This window comes from Polypterus senegalus, chromosome 5 (genome assembly GCF_016835505.1).
Source record: "Polypterus senegalus isolate Bchr_013 chromosome 5, ASM1683550v1, whole genome shotgun sequence".
NCBI lineage: Eukaryota > Metazoa > Chordata > Cladistia > Polypteriformes > Polypteridae > Polypterus > Polypterus senegalus.
The window spans coordinates 109785355-109806801 of record NC_053158.1 but is presented as its reverse complement, the minus strand read 5'-3'; the positions used below and the strand labels follow the sequence as shown (position 1 = coordinate 109806801).

General features: G+C 36.7%; 1 protein-coding gene across 2 annotated transcripts in view; it reads left to right on the top strand.

Moving 5' to 3' along the window:
* smarcd3a (SWI/SNF related, matrix associated, actin dependent regulator of chromatin, subfamily d, member 3a) overlaps positions 1-21447 on the top strand; it is a 496564-nt gene that overhangs the window by 440865 nt on the left and 34252 nt on the right. For both annotated transcript variants that reach the window (XM_039753231.1, XM_039753232.1), the window contains exons 6-10: positions 10002-10097; positions 10614-10715; positions 10916-11077; positions 15502-15599; positions 16778-16913. In XM_039753231.1, coding sequence (XP_039609165.1) covers positions 10002-10097; positions 10614-10715; positions 10916-11077; positions 15502-15599; positions 16778-16913 — 594 coding nt within the window. The remainder of the gene's footprint in view (positions 1-10001; positions 10098-10613; positions 10716-10915; positions 11078-15501; positions 15600-16777; positions 16914-21447) is intronic.

Sequence of the window (21447 nt, the reverse complement as noted above, 5' to 3'; positions counted from 1 at the left end):
CTGCTTCATCTACGGTACAAGAAGGCACATTTGAGCTATCTGAACTGAAAGTGTTGCTCGCTGACCTCAGGCAAGATATAAAGAAAAGCGAGAAGGCTAATGAGAAAGCAACGGCAAAGGCACATGAGAGACTGAAACAGGAATGGAAACAGGAGATGAAACAGGCCAATGAATGTCTGCGACAGGAAATCCAACAGGCAAATGAAAGGCTGCGTCAAGAGGTACAGCTTGAACTTCGACAGGTGCTGGGTAAAATTGAAGAGCGCATTGAGAAAAACTCGCTAAACTGAGCACGCTTGCTGATCGATTGGAGCATCTTAGTGAGACATTCACGAATCGGATCGAAATAGCCGAACATCTAGCTGCCAGTGCCGAGGAAAGAGCAGTAAATGTCAGTTGAATGTAAAAAACTCGGAGAAAAACTTGGAGACAGACTGGCTGCTTTAGAAGATGGGAATAGAAGGTATAATGTCAGAATTGAAGGCTTGCCGGAGAATCGAAAGTTTAAACCCGTGAAATTCGCAACTGAACTTTTTCTAAAATAATCGGGGCGACTTTAAAGCAGAATCTGAGATAGCAGCGCTTACAGCGTCGCTGATCAAACACCGTCAGACCCGACCAAGATCTTTTATAGTCCGTTTTGAACGATTATCATTTAAGTTAGAGGTGATGGAACTCCTCAGGAAAAAAAGGAAGATATTATATATGAAGATTGCCACATTCGTCTTCCCTGACTTCTCTCCAGCAACAGCTATCAAACGCCGCCTTCTATAATATTAAACAGCTGCTACGGCAAGCCAATGTCAAATACGGCCTCCTGTATCCGCAAAACTGAAAGTGGAATGGCAGGGTCATTTCTATGTTTTCGCTAGCAAGGAGGAGGCAGAAAATGAGTTAAGAAAGCTGATCCCGGGACTATTCTGATACATAATTGTGAGTCATGGCGGTAAATGATAAAGCTAGGATTAATAATCTACTGTCTGATCTATTTGTTTTAAAATACGGGTTTTTATCAGCATATATTCTCATATTCTTATATTATTATTACTTACTTATTACTTATCATTACTTAGTATTACTAGGGCTAAATGTTTATGTTTTATTGTGCTTAATTACGTTTTCCTCCTCTTTTTTTTTTCTTTTCTAATTATTTCATGTGTACCCTAAATGAGACTGTTCAATATCATACCCTTGGTTTGCTGTTATTGCTATTACTGCATTAAGACTTGTTATGCTTGTTTTGGACACATCTTTAACACCATCACCTGGGTTTATTATCTGGGGATATCATCTTAATGCACTAAAATTGATGAAGATTATATGTATGTATGTATGTATATATATATATATGTATATATGTATATGTATATATATATATATATATATAAGTGCAAAATTCTTTTCTTTCTTTTTCCTCTTTTAAAGACTATATTGGTAACAGATATCTCTATCTTTTAACCTTAAAGCGCCACTGCATGGGGGCTTGATGTGCTTTGGGCGTGCTCTGTCTCTGGGTATGTCAGAGGACTGGGACTGCATGAAGTGGGTTTTAGCCTCACCTGGGGAGGCAAAAAGGGAGGGTGGGGGGTTAAGGGGGTAAGAGAAAGAGAGCAGGCTTGATCTATATCTAATCTATCATCTCAATCTTTATAATTATAACTATCAACGTAATAATAAGCTGCATGGCAACAACTCTTGGGGGAATAGGAAATTAAGACCTAAACTATTTCACTTCCAGTTAAGACTATAATATGACACCAAAAACTCAGAATCAGTGTCTCCATGATGGGACAGTTAACTTCGTAAGCTGGAATGTTAAAGGCCTGAATCACGAATTAAAGAGAAAGAAAGTACTTTCTCACCTAACAGGTCTAAATGCTAAAATAGTATTTTTACAGGAAACCCACTTACTAAGTAAGGATCAGTTCCGGCTGCAAAAGACTGGACTGGCCAAATGTTCCATTCTAGTTTTACAAAGAAAACTAGAGGGGTGGGAATTCTCATACATAGAACAGTACCATTTGTAGCATCAGATGTAGTATTGGATCCTGAAGGGAGATATGTGATGGTCATGGGAGACTTATCTAACTGTAAAATGATTTTGATAAATGTTTATGCACCTAATGTTGATGATAAGGAATTTATACAAAATTTATTTGCATCCATTCCCAATCTGAACACTCATAAACTTATAATGGCTGGGGACTTTAATTGTGTTCTAAATCCACTTTTAGATAAGACTTCCTCCACAGGGGAACGCAACTAACACCGCAAAGATAATTACAAAGTTTATAACTGATCACAACTTATCAGATCCCTGGAGGTTTTAAACCCAAATTCAAGAACATATTCTTTCTACTCACCAGTACATCATTGCTACTCAAGGATTGATTACTTCTTTATAGATAATAACTTCTTGCCTAAGATTAAATCTTGTAAATACGATGCTATTGTTATTTCAGACCATGCTCCGATGATCTTGGAGCTGAAATTACTAAGCCCCATACACTCACCCGCAGATGGCGTCTCAATCCGCTTCTATTAGCTGACGAGAATTGTACTGAATTTATATCCAAACAAATTGAATTCTTTCTAGAGACAAATACATCCCCTGAGATCTCTGCAGGAACACTCTGGGAAACTCTTAAGGCCTTCTTAAGAGGACAGATTATCTCATATCTTTCCCACAGAAATAAATCCGAGCGAAGAAAGTAGCAGAGATAAAAGCGAAATTACTAAAATAGATGAAGAACATGCCAGACTACCAAGCGAGACTCTACATAAGAGGAGGCAGGCTCTACATTCAGAATTAAACCTCTTGACAACTAAAGAAACCGAACAACTAATTTACAAATCCAGACATCATTATTATGAACATGGAGAGAAAGCTAATAAGCTTTTAGCGCAACAAATTCACAAGCAAGAAGTGCAACGCAATCTCGTAATTACTAACACGAATGGAGATAAAATCATCGAACACAAAAATATAATGTGCACTTTTAGAGACTACTATAAATCCCTATATACTACTGAGTTTAAAGAAGACAATATACAATCTAATGCATTTCTGGATAAATTACAGATACCACAAATTGACGCTATTAGTGTGGAGGAGCTCGATAAACCTCTGTCATTATCAGAATTACTGGATGCTATAAAGTCACTCCAAGGTGGAAAAGCAGCAGGCCCTGATGGCTACCCTGCAGAGTTTTACAAGAAATTCTCCGCTCAGCTAGCTCCCTCCTATTAGCAACATTTACAGAAGCCAGAGATAACCAATCTCTTCCACAAACCTTTCGCCAAGCACTAATCACTGTCTTTCCAAAACAAAATAAGGACTTATTACAATGTGCATCATACAGACCAATTTCACTTCTGAATAACGACGTTAAAATACTCTCTAAAATCATAGCTAGAAGGATGGAGAAAGTGCTCCCCTCAATAATATCACAAGACCAAACTGGATTTATTAGGGGCCGACACTTATCTTCAAATCTTCGACGCCTGTTTAATGTAATATACTCACCAACTAAATCAAACACCCCAGAAATATTATTATCATTGGATGCAGAAAAAGCATTCGACATGATTGAATGGAAATACCTTTTACTATTTTGGAGAAGTTTGGGTTTGGCCCGAACATTTGTGCATGGATTAAATTACTGTATACTAACCCAGAAGCTTCAGTTTGCATCAATAACATTTGCTCAGACTACTTTAAACTAGAGCGTGGCACAAGACAAGGATGCCCTTTGTCACCACTGCTGTTTGCAATTGCCATTGAACCACTGGCAATACATTGTCGAAATACTGATCAGATAAAGGGGATTAGCAGAGAAGGACTGGAACAGAAAATCTCATTATATGCAGATGACATGGTACTGTATATATCGGATCCAGAAAATTCTGTGCCTGCAGTCTTAGCAGCACTCACAGAATTTCAAAAGCTCTCTGGTCTCAGAATTAATCTGAATAAAAGTGTACTCTTTCCGGTGAATTCGCAAGCATATAATATTAGATTAGACACCCTTCCTTTTATCATTGCAGAACAGTTTAAATACCTCGGGGTAAACATCACAAGTAAACATAAAGCTCTTTATCAACAAAATTTATGTCTGTATGGAAAAAATTAAACAAGACTTGCATAGATGGTCAACCCTTCATCTCACACTAGCTGGAAGAATTAACACTGTTAAGATGAATATTCTTCCTAAGCTCCTTTTTTTATTTCAAAACATACCAATATACATTAATAAATCGTTCTTTAAGCAATTAGATTCAACAATAACCTCATTTATTTGGAATTCTAAACATCCACGCATCAAAAGAGCGACCCTACAAAGACAAAAGGCAGAAGGCGGCATGGCTCTACCTAACTTCCAGTTTTATTACTGGGCAAATATACAGTCGATAAGAACCTGGACACAAATAGAAGAACATACACAGGCATGGACCGCAATAGAAGTAAAATCCTGCAGTACTTCTTTGTATTCCTTGCTTTGTGCTCCAATAAACACACGTTATCGGCAATACACTAATAACCCAATTGTGCTCCACTCACTTAGAATCTGGAACCAATGTAGAAAGCATTTTAAGACGGAGAAGCTTCTTTCTGTGGCACCCCTGCAAAAGAACCACCTCTTTCAACCCTCACAAACATATGCAGTTTTAATATCTGGAAAAATTTGGAATTAACTTGCTTAGAGACCTTTATATAGACAACGTCTTTGCATCCTATGAACAATTACGTTCCAAATTTAACATTCCAGCTACAAATTTCTTTCACTATCTTCAAATCAGGAACTTTGTTAAACAGAACCTTCCAGATTTTCCTCATCTTGCACCCTCATCCACGCTGGAAAAATTATTGCTCAATTTCAAGGAGTTAGACTCCATCTCTACAATATATAAAATCCTTTTACAATCCCTTCCTTTCAAAGATCCAAGAGGACACTGGGAAAATGACCTCTCAATTAATATATCAGAAAAGGAGTGGAAAGTAGCAATGCAGAGAATTCACTCAAGCTCCATATGCAAAGCATACAATTATACAACTCAAAATTATATATCGAGCACATCTGTCTCGACTAAAACTCTCCAAAATGTTTCCAGGGCATGATCCAACCTGCGACGTTGCAACCAAGCCCCAGCCTCACTAGGTCACATGTTCTGGGCCTGCTCCAAATTAACATTATTCTGGACAAAAATTTTTAATTACCTCTCAGACAGTCTTGGACTCACAATCCCTCCTAACCCATTAACAGCTGTGTTTGGGGTTCTTCCAGAGGGTCTTAAAGTGGAGAAAGACAAACAAACTGTGATTGCATTCACTACACTGTTGGCACGCAGACTTATTCTGATAAACTGGAAGAACCCAAACTCTCCTCTTTAAGTCAGTGGGAAACTGATGTGTTATATTATTTAAAATTGGAAAAATCAAATACTCAGTTAGAGGATCTGTGCAGACTTTTTTCAAAACATGGCAGGATCTAATCAGTAATATTTTGAAATGATTTTATAAAGCACAGAGAATTTGTTGATTTAGGTATTTTTAAAAGCCTTAAATTTTACACCGTTTGGCTTGCTCTCTCTCTCAAGGGTGGGGATCGATCTGTTCTTAGCATAATTCTTTTTTTTTTGTAAAACTTGATTGCTATGTATTGATTGTAATAAAATTAATAAATAAAAAAAAAAAGAAGATACCCAATCAGAGCATGTATTACATATTAACTAAAACTCCTCAATGATATACGATATGCTTCCTGCTCGGTGCTTCATTGTTTGCTTTTCTCTCTCTCTCACCCTCTCTGACGGAGGGGGTGTGAGCAGAGGGCCTGTTTGCCTAGGGGATACGGACGCTCCTCTGCAAAATGCTGCTTTATCGCGGTGCTTCAGCATACTTAAAAGCACGTATTGATTTTTTGATTGTTTGCTTTTATCTCGCTCTCTCTCTCTGACATTCTCTGCTCCTGACGGTGCTTCTTTGAAGAGAAGATACGTTTGCATTCTTTTAATTGTGAGAAAGAACTGTCATCTCTGTCTTGTCATGGAGCACAGTTTAAACTTTTGACTAAAGGGTGTTATTTCATGTCTAGGGGGCTCTAATAATGTTAACAGTGTGGGAGAGTTTATAAGGGCTTAAAATATATAAAAATAACCATATAAACATATGGTTTCTACTTCGCGGATTTTCATCTATCGCGGGTGATTCTAGAACACAACCCCCGTGATCGAGGAGGGATTACTGTACTGTTTTTTTTTTTTTAATTATTGCTAGTTCATGGTCATTTGTTGGTTGCAGCATCAGTACATGAAGCAGACAGCCAGGAGACTGCTACCTTTGTAGCTCCACCACTCCATCTCTCACTGCTTCTGTGCAGAATGTATAATTCTCTGACTGGCAACACTAAGACACAGCCTTTGCACCCTATAGTGTCTTGTTTTGCCTATTTCCTTATTACATTATTACCTTATCGTTTTCCTGTCACCCTCAGCAATAAGTATGAATAGCCTTAACTCAGTTGGCCGTGATTCAGCTCTCCTGTTTTTTTTGTCTTCTTTTATTTTTTAAAAAGAGCTTCATGCAGGTGGCACATATTTTTGTTTCCTATTTGTGCAGATGGGTCACACTTTTTTCATTCATCAAGAAGGTATAAATGGCTTGTAAATAGCAACAAATTGTTATTCATTAGTATTTCAAAGAGTCTTATATGTTTTCTGACTGTTGGAGGTTTAGGTTAAGGTTTGCTTTGATTGATACTGCTCCATGTGGCTAATTTTTATGCATTTAAATACCTCCTTCCCTAACATGGAAAAAAATGTGTGGTTGGCAAGAAGATTGAATTGTGCTACACGCTACAATGCAGTTAAAGTATGTATACTATTAACCTACACACTACCCACAGAGCCTCAGTTGCAATGACCAGTACAATTTGTGACCCACATACAACTGATTTGACATATAGCCAAAGTACCAGCCCCAAATGGTACTATATGTGGGCATATGACTGTATACTGCTATGGAAAGTGGTGTCCGCGGTGAGCGGGGGAGACATTTTATTGGCAACTTTGCTCGGTGGTTGATGGGTTCCCACGATGTGACACTCCTATGACCCTGAAGGTTGCTGAGGGTTGTGTTGATGTTACCAGTGTTCCCAGAGGGAGGTGTTTCATCTCACAGGGCATTCTGGATATCATCAAGAGGAGTCACAGCACACGGCTTGATGGCAACTCTGGTCTGTACCGGGAACTGAGAAGGACAGCTGGTGAGAGCTCTGAGGGGAGATAAGGAGGCATTTGTTAAAGGAATCTGTAAGCAAATGACACACCATCTATGGTCTAGTGACCCCCGTCCTGCTTACAAAGGATTCGAAGCATTATACACATCCAAATCTATTCCTCAGAGAGTCACAGTTAGGGTGGCTGATGGAACGGTCCTTACGGATGACAGTGCAGTTGTGACTACTTTGAGCAGCTATTTAAAACTGGTTCTCCGGCTAGGATGTTCAATATCTCTGAATCCACAGCACTTGAGGCTGATTCTCCAGCCTACTGTGAACCACCCAGTCTCACTGAGATTGCACAGGTGATGAAGCAGCTAAGGGTAGGGAAGGCTCCAGGGATCTGTGGTATCCATGGTGAACTTCTCCAGATTGGTCATAAGGCTGTCCTCCTGGCATTGCAAGCAATCTTTGCTTCCATTTGGGTGTCAGGCATCATCCCAACTGACTGGAAAATGGGACTTATCGTCCCTATCTGGAAATGGAAGGATTATCACCTGGATTGCAGCAACTACAGGGGGATAGCACTGCTCTTGGAACCGGGTAAGGTCTTTTCTAGGGATAGGATCTGTGATTACTTGCTCACCTAACAGCACTCCTGAAATCTATGCAAAAGAATGAAGGTCCAAGTCTTTAGAGTCCTTGTGCTCCCTGTCTTCCTTTATGGTTGCGAGATGTAGATGCTATCCAGTGACCTGAGATGAAGACTGGACTCCTTCTGTACTGTTTCTCTTCGGAGAACCACTGGGTACCATTGGTTTAACTTTGTGTTAAATGATCGGTTCCTCATGGAGTCCTGAATGAGACACATTACCTACTTTGCGAAGAAGCACCAGTTATGGCACTATGACCATCTGGTGCAATCCCCCAAGGGTGATCCTCATTTTTGAGGACCCAAGCTGCTGGACCAGGCCAAGGGGATGCCCATGTAACACCTGGCTGCGGCAGATAAATAGAGGATTGTATTGGACCTCAGGTCTGCCTGGGGGTTGCCAACCAGGATCCCAAGCTGTTTTGTCGAGTGATGGTTGTGGCAATGCACTGTACCAGTGCATGTTCCCCAGCTTAACCTGACATAATTCACTTTTTATTTTAATGGATTATTTATTTAAAGAAGATGTTGCACCTCACTCTGGGATACTGTTTTGTTTAGTTAGTTTTTAATAAAAGTACTGAGCACCTTCACACCATCCTCTTGCTTTATGTGTGTTTTGTCCTTATCTGCCATGCTAATCCAGTTGTTATCGGTGGTGGTGGGTTGAAGAGGCTCTCAGTGGGACCCAGTAGCATGGGGCTGTCACAACTGCCGATACTAAGAGGTTCTGGACAATTTGTTACTGATGTGCACGTTAATCAGTGAAAATATAAAATAACCCCTGTCAGTAATGAAGGCCTTTAATGTAGAGCATGGGCCATACTGCTGCCACCACTAGAAAGGTTAGACGTACGAAACCCCCTTTGTGAAGTGAGGCCATCATTTGTTTTAATAATATATACTATTATAGGTTCAAACATAATGGAGCTCCGGAAACATGTACCATTTTTGAAAATGTAACTGTAAGAATTGAAGTTCTAAGGACCAAATAGACACGTTTCATTAGAGTAATTTGCTTATTGATCTAGGCGTTACAAGCCATTGCAATTCAAGATATAGGAATTATTGAAAGGGGATCAATGGAAACTATAGACATATAATTTTTTCATTTTATTTACACGTCAAGTATGCACTTTTCTGAACCTTTTAGATTATTTGTGATATTATACAAAATAACACATTTGGCTCAGTAGCATCTTTTCATGGGCTGTTTCTAATTCTTAAATAGAAACTCAAGACATGCCACTCTCTTTGAGCAGAGACCAGAACATATATTGTTTCTTACCAATTTACTGTATATTGAATCTGTGATAAAAATAAAGTATTTCTTACTTAATTTTGTTAGTAAAAAACATACCCGCAGAACACAGAAGGCATTTTTTCTGAAACCAATACATTTGCTGCTTGAAAGTGAAAATATTCTGTAAATTTTAAAGTTTTAGTTGCAGGTTTCCTGTGGTGCCCAGTTGTCAGAAATTATTAGTGGATAGGCCTGGTAAGCTTTGATGGGCTGAATAACCTTTTCTCATCTAGATTGTTCTAAAAAGTCACTATACTTCATTTATCCAGGGCAAATGAATGTTTGCCATGATTGTGTAACAACATTGACTTCAGAAATTTCCAAATTCCTCCTTTAAATTAATAATTAGATGACTGCTTTCTGTACTGCTTAAATTTTGGTTGACACCTTTGCAACATCTGAGATACAACTGGTTACATTTCTATCACTTATTGTGACTTGCTCAGGATGACAAAACTTCAGCAGCAGGATTTGAACCTACAACTTCAGGTTTTGAGGGCCAAAGCCTTAACCACTACACCACACTGCTAGCCTAGGTACTTGTACAGGCCTATGTGGAGCAGATTGTTCTAACTGAAATCAACAATCTTCCTTTATTGTAAATGAACTTAACAGTCTTCCTTTGTCACATTTAGATGTCAATTAAGTCACCATAGTACGTATCTTTTATCAATGTGTTTATGCTTTTTACTTAGTGTAAATTTGTTTGTGGTATTTTGCATGCTTTAAACAAAGATTATCTAAATATGGATAAGATATAAGACTGAATAGCCAGACTGAAAAGGTTAATATACTGATAGTAAAAATATTTTTCACCTCTCCAAAGCCTGGTAAACAGAAAAGAAAGTTCTCATCTTTCTTCAAGAGCCTGGTGATTGAGTTAGACAAGGATTTGTATGGTCCTGACAACCACTTGGTTGAGGTAAGACCAGAATTGTTGAGCTGTTTCTAAACTTTAAAGCTGAATTATTTTTAAATAGATAGGCTAGCCTCTTGATGTTTACCTTAACTCTTGATAGCATTGTAGAATCAAACTGTAAAAATATGTAAATGCAGTTAATTAAATGAAACAGATTATTTTGGGTTTGCTGTTGAATTATAGATCATTCTGTAACTACAAATTAAATACCAATCAATAGTTAGTCACCACAAATATAGTATGAGAAAATGTGACTCTTTTCCAGTGAAAGAAGTAGAATTGTCTAATCATAAAAATCTTAAGAACAGAAAAAGTTTATTATTAGCTAGAGGAATATACTGTACTTGACTGGTAATGAATGCTTTTCTACTCTTCCTTTCATTCATCCATAATTGCCTTAGATGTTAACAGTATTTTATTGTGCTTGTTTAAATGGTATGTGTCCTGCAGCAGATAATCTGTACTTAGTTTTTGATCTACCATTAAAGTTTGATATTCACCATTTTTTCATTATTGCAGTGGCATCGAACTCCAACTACGCAAGAGACAGATGGCTTTCAAGTGAAAAGGCCAGGTGATGTGAGTGTGCGGTGCACTCTGCTGCTAATGCTGGATTACCAGGTGAGGACATCTTGAAACATTCATTATTTCTACAAATATTTCATCATGTTTTATAACTCATTACAGCTACTGATCAGTTGGAGTATTGCCCAAATAAAATATGCAAATGGCTTAATTTATTTAATCATGTATGGCAGAAAAGGAGATGTTAGTATTCTAAAACCAGTGTTAACACTGATGTCTTTCTGTCTTCCTTCAAGCCACCACAGTTCAAATTGGACCCTAGACTTGCACGGCTGCTAGGCATTCACACCCAGACCCGATCTGTTATTATCCAAGCTCTCTGGCAGTACATCAAAACTAATAAGCTTCAAGATTCTCATGACAAGGAGTACATTAACTGTGACAAATACTTCCAGCAGGTAACCCAATACTCTTTAGAGATGTCTTTCTTTGAGCAGCGTCTTTTGGGTACATTTTCACATTCCAGGCTTATATCTACTAAGGAGACATTGGCCAAATATATATATTTGCAAGCATCTGTTTGACAAAGAAGAAATAGAAATGTATATTTATCTCACCTTTGGTTTTAAACATTGTAGGAATATTGAAATTTTTCATTTTAATCAGAGACAAGAAGATTCACCATACCTTATTATCTCTGTTTCTGAAACAGTTTCTCATCCTTTTATCCCTTTTGGCTTGGACTATCCTCATATCTCTTTTCAATTGTTTTCATGCAGAATGAAGCAGCAATGTTTTTGGGCCACATGAGATTAAGGCACATGTCTTAATAATCCCCATAGCCTGTGCAAGTCTCACAGAGTCATGAGACATAGTACTACATACAAGGCAGGCCATGGCTAGCCTATCCTGCCCAGGTTGTCAGATGAGTCTACCTCACCATCACCTATTGATTTGTCAACCTAAATGTGCATACTTTTAACATCACTCTCAGGATTATAGAACACATTAAGTAATATAAGAAAGAGTGACTAATTAGTCAGCTGAATACACTTATCAAGGGGGGAAATGGGGGGAGGGGTGGCACCGAAAGAAAAACAAGCAAAAAATTGAAGGATGCACAGGAGAAACAAAATATATATATATATAACTGGAGATGCAACAATATGGACAAAATGATAGCAAACAATTGGTCATAATGAGAGAATGTACATATAGAAAGACAACAGGAAAAATGAGTATTACTAGCAAAACTATCAGTAGAAACCAGAGTGATTAAATTAAGGAAGTCTGGGCAGTTTCACACAGAATAGCTTCAATGTTCAGCTACATGTGTCTAGTAAAACTGCCAAACTAAAGTCCTTTACTTGGCATAATTGCAGAGACTAACCATTCATCCATACCTAACTTTCTCAATGCCAACTTCACCCTGTTAAACACTTTCTCCAAATCTACAAATGTTTAATGCATCCTCTTTCCTTCTAAGCCATCATGCCTTTTCAATCATTTTTCTGACAACAAAGTTTGTATCTGTTGCTTCCTTCCAAGGCATGAAACCAAATTGCATTTTGCTAAGTTTGACTTAATCCTTAACCTGCTGTTTGATATAACACACACGCTAATGGATCACTATTTCCTTGGTCTCATGTGATTAGCACACTTCTTTTCCAATAATCTGGAATCCTCTCTTCACACACTCATGTTGCTCAGGTATATCACACCATTCAACTCCAAATTCGCTTACTTCTTTGTTTCTAGATCCACTCCACTTAGGCCTGAACATTTACATAAGTTCATCTTTATCAATGCTTTTGCAAACTTTTTCTTTCAATTTTATACTTTTTTCCTTCTATTTTCTCATGATTTATTCTCCTTATTCAGCAAATTCTCTGTTTATTTTTTTCATGTATCTTTAATCCCATCACTGTTATTTACAATGTGTCCTTCAGCATTTTTCAAGTTTAGGCTATGTCACATTATACAGCTTTCCCAGTGATTTTCAGTTGTAGTCTTCATTTCATAATTTTAGCAAGTCAAAGGCAGTTGGCGATGCACGCCCATGAAGCCAGTCGCATAATGTGATATACTCAGCAATTTACTCTCTGGCTGCCTCCGATAAAATCAAACAAGTTTGATTTTGTCTTTAGTCATAGGAGCAGGCTCTGTGTGCATAAGAGCAGACAAACAATGACTGCTCACTCGGAAGTACAATGCCTAGAATGCATCAATGAGCAATAAGACATTCAGGTGTATTGAACCTCACAATCAGAAGACAAGCTTATCTTTCTCATTACACTTGTTTTACTTACCACAACAGAATGGAAAAAGGAAAAAAAGGGGTGGGTCAGATTGAGGTTGAACTTGCCATAGCTTTTAACCTTTTTACAACACTGGCTCTGTCAAGAAGCACGCAATTGGCTGTCACAAAATTGTGCTAGAAGGTCTGTATTTAGTCTGTAAATATGATATAGGCAGCAATTTTCAGTCATTTAAATTGTCATGGCCTGGTGACATGATCAGCAACTGTGGTTGGCCAATCTGACATTCCTCAAAAGTAGACATCGCGTAATGTGTGACATTAGCCTAATTCACACCTACTACATCCTGTTTTTATTTTGCTAACCACTTCATGGTTCTGAACACATTTATCTTTCCTTAGTCATTTTGAAACTCACTTGCAGACTCCCATCTCTTAGCTTATTGCAGCTTCACAACTGCTGTTCCAGCATTTCACTTTCCTTCCTTGTAGAATGTTCTGTCACCTTCTGTTTTTGTTTTCTGGCTCTCCTTACAGCATCTTTTATTTACCTTAATTGCCATCTGTACCCCTCTATTCCACCACTGTTTCTTTCTGCCTCAGAGGTTCCATTGTCCAAGTGCAGATTTCTTCTGATGTTTTCCACAAGACATTCTTCATTGCTTCACACTTGCCATTCATACCTGATGATTCTGAAGCACATTAACCCTGGCATTGCCATCCATCACTTTTTCAGGAAAAAACAGTACCTTGCACATTTTACACTAAGTATTCATTTTGTCTCCAGTTTGCATAGCACATCTATTCTCTTTCTGCTCAGTACATCCCAATTTCCTTATCATTCCCAATATTCCAAATTGCAATTCTTATACTTTCTTCATTATGCCCCTTACTTACGACGTCTCCTTCACCCAAACCACCTGATGCTGTCTTCTTGTTTGTTTATTTATTTAATTAACATTGTTAAAAATTGACAAGAGACCAAAACTTACATGTTTAACCCTAGTCACAGATTGAATGCTGGTGCATCACTACCTGACCTTGAATAATACCACTGAGCTTTCACCAGAGCCTGTAAGGTCATGGCTTTGTCCTCTTCCTCACCACCCTCTATAGTTTCCTATAGAATAAATCCTTGCTTACCCATTTTCTTTACAGGGTGTTTTGTTTTTCTCCCTGAAGTTTACATTCTCCAAACGTTCCTTGAGACATATCTTGTCCTATGTCATCAGTATCTTGCAAATTGTGGAAAAGCTACTTACATTCTCTGGAAAAATGACATTTGCTCTCTCCCATATTTCATAACCCTACTCTCTCAGTAGGTGGCCAGCTTCTTGGCAGCATACAAGATCATTCTGCTTGGAGATTTGTTTAAAGGTCAGGACTTGTGACATTCTAGTCTTTATAAGCTCATTTTAATTTCCCTATTTCAATTTTCTTTTTTTACCTACAACTCCAGGCAGTGCTCAGAGCATGTGGAGTTTCTGTAACCACCTCTTCACCAAAACGCTCATTATATTCTCTATTTTGTTTTCTCTTTCAAGAAAAAAAAAAAACAACTGATGTTATGTAAATCATCATAGAAACCACTGTACTTGATTTCTCTTTGGTCCCTTGACCTTTCTCATCTCCCTTCACCCCTCTCATGGTAGATTTTTTTTTTCTCCAGTGTTTTTCTGTAGAAATCCCAACTAAATACTGCATCAAATTCACAATTCTACATAGATTTTATCCTACTGCCTGTAAGCATCATCTGATGGGCCTCACCACTGATTATGTTTATCAGTTATGGGCTACCCAGCACTTTTCTCCCCATGTTCTTGCACAGCCCTCCTGTCTTTTAGTTTAGGATCCACATATGTCATCTACTATCTTATTTTCTTTCTTTAAATACTCTCTGCTTCCTCATATCTTTCTTCATTTAGACCTTAAGCTTCTGCTTAAATCCCATGAACATAAATAATTCTGTCTTGATTCCCTGGAAGCCAAATTACTTCTTGCCTCTTGCTGGAAAATACCTGAGCGCATTACTGTGGTCAATTGCCAGTACTCCTCCTACAATTTAATACACCTTTAATTATCCACAGCATGGATTAATGGTGCCTCCAGAAATGCAATTGAAACTTGGAATACTGCTGCTCAGTTGATTAAATCCTGATTTGCTGCAATGTCTTGACTCTGTTTTAATTTTAATTGTTGCTCTTTTTTATATTTGCTGTAGTTTTTAACTCTTCTCCCCTCTTTGCTGGTGACTGGATTCTCCAAGAATATTTACATATTGGCTCAAGTTGGAACAGGGAGGGATTGGATTCTTTATGGTTGTTTACTGTTTTTATCCTGCTATTTTGTCCTTTTTTAATAAAAACTTGATCGTAAAAAAAATTGTTACAAATTATTTTTCTTAAATCTTTCATGGTAACACTTTTAAATAATACCATCTGCATGCTTCCCATTTTTATTAACAACCATGCTGACTGTATTTGTGTTTAAACATGGCAATCCTAACATTCACATCTGACTCATTTACTTGCCTTTATTAGTTCTATTCAAACATAGCGTAATCCTGCCCATTAAAATCTCATCATTTTGCTATTTCTTATTGCCTTTATTTTCAATATGTTACAGATCTTTGACTGCCCACGGCTTAAGTTTTCTGAAATCCCACAACGCCTCACCAACCTGCTGTTACCACCAGACCCAATAGTCATTAACCATGTCATCAGGTGAGTAGGAAAAAATAACTGAAACGTCTTAAATTTTGCTATTTCACTCCAACCCTGTATTAGGATATAGCGGGTTGGATAATGACTGACTGGCATATAAGTATTAAGGACTTAGTATTGTACTTTCTACAAAAACCCTAAACGTTACATGCATCTTTGTGGGTCAAATTCTTTTTAACATGCACATGTAGCTCTACATGTTAAATATTGACATTTGCAAACTTTTACATTAACCATAGTTAAATTTTTTTCAAGGATTGTCTGAGAGGGAAACCTCTGTGTCATTTAAAGTGCTGACATAGAGAGCAGTCACTGATAGGAAACTTGCTTTTAATTTTTTTTTCTTTTTAAATGAATCAGTGGTAAAAGCTAGGTAGCAACCAGAAAAAAATTTCTATGGCTTGAGCTAGAAGATGGCATACTTGGATAAACATAAGCCAAAGGAGATGAGCAAACAATGGAAAAGGAGAAATTAGTCAGTCTCAGAGACAGAATAATAGTAGGCATTGACTTATTGTGACTTTGAAATATTAGAGCTTATAATCTTTAATCTGCTTAATACACATTTGATTTTCATATTAATCAGGAACAGAAGATTAGAATCTTGATAGATAGAATCTGTGCTGTTATCTGGAAAGTTACTGGTTCAAATCCTGTTATTGCCAGAAGGGATCCTACTCTTTAGGGCCCTTAACCTGAAGATTGCTCTGGGGTGATGTATGAAGGCTGGCCGTGGGCTCTGACCTCTCAAATGGTCATGTGAAAAGACAGTTTCCCCTTGAGGATTAATAAAGTGTATCAAAAGTATTAGGGAGTAGATTAACAAATCTAAAAAGAGTAAATGAGATGCCATGTGCATCTAGTTCAACTGCCTGAATAGATATCTGTTAAAAATTACTCTATTCTTTTCAGTTTCCCTTATTTACAATCCTGAGGAATACCGAAGATTAATGCTAAGCATTTTTCTTGTCACCTAGAATAGAGTTTCGCTACTTTAGCATCTGATTTATAATACTTTTGATGTAGGCAAAGCAGAATTTATTTCCTAGTGGTTATACCTGGATATGCTTTGCTATATCTAAAAATATGTCATATTTATTAGCAAACCTGTGCATATTAGTTTGCATAAATCATTCTTTGCTTTGATTATTAATTTCTAAATTTTACTTTGTTGACAGTGTGGATCCCAACGACCAGAAAAAAACAGCTTGCTATGATATTGATGTGGAGGTTGAAGATCCTCTCAAAAGTCAGATGAGCAGCTTCCTTCTTTCTACAGCCAATCAGCAGGAAATTGCAGCATTAGATAATAAGGTGACTTTTGCAGTGGAAGAACTTTATGACTCATATTAATGGCCTTTACTAGACATTGGCCTCCTCTATACCCGTCATTAACATACATTTTTAGTGATCTGATCGTGATCAAATAGTTCTTGACCACATTAAAGAAAAATAGAAAATATTGTAATTGCTTGTTGTAAGTGCCTAATCTCTTGCCTGGTAGTCAGAAATAAACAGTGTTTATATTTAATTCAAGTCTAACTACAAGTACGTTTTACTATCTGCATCTAAAAATCATGAAAGTGAAGAAAAGAATTTATTTTGCATAGGAAAGATGACATTGGATCTCCATACAGACACAATACAGATACTGGAGATGTATTTTATGGCCACAAGTATAATTGAGATAAATTAAATCAGGATATAATCCAGAATACAAAAGACATTACTCTCAATAGTAGATGTGGCCATTGTGATTTTGTTTTTAATTGTTTTGATTTATTTATTTTGTTTGTTTGTTTGTTTGTTTGTTTGTTTGGTATTATGGTTCCTACCTTAACACTCCAATCCATAACAGAATTGGCATTTGGTTTGTCAGTAACATTAATATATGTCATTTTTTGTGTTTCTATTAATCTTGTTGACAAATTTAATGTTATTGTTAATTCCTGTGTTTAGTCTGTAATTATAAAAAAATGAGATAATTTACTTTTAATCCTACCATATTTTTGCAAATTTTCTTACCTTCATTGCTGTTTTTACATCATCTTAACTCTAGAATTACCAGAGCCTAAGAAAAAACCCGTAGATCCGGCCCACCTTAAATCCATTCTCCACGTTGCTGTATGTTGTTTCTTTTGTACTCCAGGACATGCAAAGGAAAGAATAGTAATGTTAAATGTTAACAGTTCACACTCACAAGGACCGTCCTTCCTACATTTACGACATGTGTACCTGTTGCAATGCGCACACTTCTCTCTGGAATACAAAAGAAACAGCATACAGCAACGTGGAGACTGGCAAGATCTGAAAAAAACAAAACAAAACATGTGGTCACTGATTACAAGCTGATTACAGGACAAAAGACGCTGACGGAGAGGTGCAAACGGATTTAAGGTTGGCCGGATCTACGAGTTTTTTCGTAGGCTCTGGTGATTCTATTGTTAAATTGCTTATTCTTTTTTTATTCTACATTAATTAAAATGTGCATATTTTGTTGCTTGGCATTGAGCTGGTAGCTTATTCTTTGTATTTTGATTCTTTGATGGCAAATATTTCCATGCTTTTTCAACATTTTTCAAAATGCTTAATGTTTATCAGTTACAGTTATGCATACAAACCTCACGGCTTATTAGAGTGTATTACCTTGAAAATATCTGCTGTTGTTTTTTTGTAGAAATTTCCAAGTCCAAGGTTCTTTGACAATTCACTGTTACCTATTTGAATTTGATTCATTATGTATTTTTCCACAATTTTCGTGCTTTTCAGTGCCACATAACATAATGAACCAATTTTATTTTACCTATAGCACACCTGTTTTGTACAATGGGTAATTACTGGTGCTCTTCACTGAATACACAGATTTACAAATATAATATAGCAGTAGTAAAACATATTTAATCATAAATCATTTATAGGTACATAGTTCTGTAAATGATCCTTGTAGCAAAATATTGAATTGCCTGAAGACTGCGAATAGAACAATAAGAGCAGCCTCAGAACTGCAGTAGTAGATTTTACTTGACATACATGCTTATATGTATACATAAGATATTTGAGTGATTTGGACAACTTGTTGAGGCTTTTCCTCTGGTGTGTTCAATACAAAACCCCCGTTGAAGCAGAGAATGACATTAAAAGACTATTTTTTCCTAACATTTTGGAAAGAAGGGATATTTCTAAAATTTGTCTGAAATTATTAAGTATATTTGGGTCAAAATTTGATTCCTTCAGTAAACGTTTTACAATGGCCACTCTCAATACATCTAAAACTTATTAATTGAGATCTGTCGTTAACAGCCCAAGCCAGAATCCAGTTCTGGCTGCACCATTTCATTGCAGACCATTCTCACATCTATAATCATACATACCAAACAATGAGGAGCTTCCACTTAACATGTGTCTGTTAAGTGCCTCTACATCCTGGGGTAAACCTCTTTCAGACTCAAGAATGTGTAAACTCCACAGAGAGAGCAATTGGGTTCGTATTCAAACTTAGAGCTGTATGGCTGTGAGCAGTTATGCTAACCACTACATCATTGTGCTGCCTCTTATGCTTTCTAGTTTCTTGTGAAATAATAATAATGAAATACTATCAAGGTGGATAGAAATTTCATATGACATTGCAGATGTCATATTTGTCAAATTAGCCACTGTTCTAAGTACTACACAAAGTTTGCTTCTGCTTTTCTCTAGTAATCTTAAATTTTGTGCACAATGGGCCAGATAAAGAGTTTCATATTTTCACTCACATTCCATGCTTTTTGATAAACCTGCAATTTTATTACACTACTTGTAGTCAGGTTTTTGGTATTCTGATTTAGTATTATGTACATTGGCATTCTACCATGGTGAATTGTGTGCTTGAAATACAGCTACTATTGTTTGGAAAGGAGGTACCATATGAAAAGGATATTTCAGACAAGTTATAGTCATATGTTATCTGATCTTTGTTCTAATTTGAATACTTTTGTATTTATTCTTGCAATTTAAATGTCATATTCTCTTATTTTAAGTTTTGAATGAATTAGGAGGGGCATGAGTAGATTGAATATTATTAAACAGTAAATATTTTATTTAGGAAAGTGAAAATTACATTTTGGAAATCAGTATAAGTAATAATTCTAACACATGATTGTGAAAAGGCATTTGGACAGTTTATAACGGCCGACCCCTTTCCCAGCCGGCAGCTACACCTCCAAGACCTGTGGCCTGGAAAATTTACTGAGGTTGAATCTAAATATCAAGCTGTACCTCTAACAAATGAAACTTTTCTCCACAATCGACGGTGTAAATATAAGCACAACAGAAAAGCAGATATGTAAAATTAAATTGATTAATTGTATTTAAATGAAATAACAACAAGAAATATGCAAAATAATAAATAGAATATATATATATATATATATACATATATATATATATATATATATATGTAACCCCCACCACAGCAACAATGTGACACCACCATATATAAATACAACAAAACCTCTCTTGCCCCTGTAACATATAACAAACAACGAATAACAACAATGAATGATAAACGGAATGAATGATCATGAATTATAATCCGGTTATAAAAACTGTCCTGCAGACGGATCACTATACGAGAGATAAGTGAGTTGTTTGAATTTCCCGGCAAATGGAGCAACCTCACCGTTATTCCTCGGCACGTGGTGGATGATGATCCAACCCCGGGGTCTCTGCAGATGAGGGATGGAAGACAGTCCGGCGGAATGAAAAACAAACTAGGGTAAAAGCTCGATGTGAAAAACAGCAGGTAAGTTGATTCGTGGTTCTGAAAAAATGGTCTCCTTCTATCTCCTCTCCTCTCTCCTCCTTGTTTCCTCCTGATTGCTTAAATAGTTCTGTGCTGGATGTAATTGAATGATAGTTAACAGGTGTTTTCCAGGTTTGGGGTAAACTGGTAAACCGATTTGATCGTGAACCGAAGCAATTTCCCCCATAGGATTGTATGTAAATACAATGAATCCGTTCCAGACCGTACAAACTGTATGTAAATATATTTTTGAAAGATTTTTAAGCACAAATATAGTTAACTAGCAAAATACCCGTACCTCGCAGTGGAGAAGTAGTGTGTTAAAGAAGTTATGAAAAAGAAAAGGAAACATTTTAAGAATAACGTAACATGATTGTCAGTGTAATTGTTTTGTCACTGTTATGAGTGTTGCTGTCATATATATATATATATATATACACACACACACACACACACATATAAACATATATACATATCTACATATACACATATCTACACATACACATATCTATATATATATACATATACACATCTACATATACCTGTATACACATATCAACATATATATATACACATACATACATACATACACACACACATATATATAGACACACAGACACATATATACTGTATACATATATATACAGATCTACATATATATCTACTGTACATGTATACACACATATATATATATATACATATCCACATATATATTTAAACATATATATACATATCTACATATATATATATATATATATACTGTATATAGCAAAATCCCATACTACAAAAGTACTGCTTTTAAATTTTTATTAAGAAGAAAAGAAAACTTTTTTAAACTGAGGTAAAATATACCAATAACTATCTGTTAAGGATCTCTTTGTATACCACGTTGTCAGTTCAGCACTCCAGTTGTAATATGACGAAGCTGCGCGAGCTCAATCTTGAGAATGCAACGTATAGTTGTCCAGGAGAAAAGCAATGTTGCCTCAAATCAATGGCAACCTTTTGTAGGGTCTTTCCCTGAGACTTATTACTTGTCATCGTGAAGCAGAGCCTTACTGGAAATTT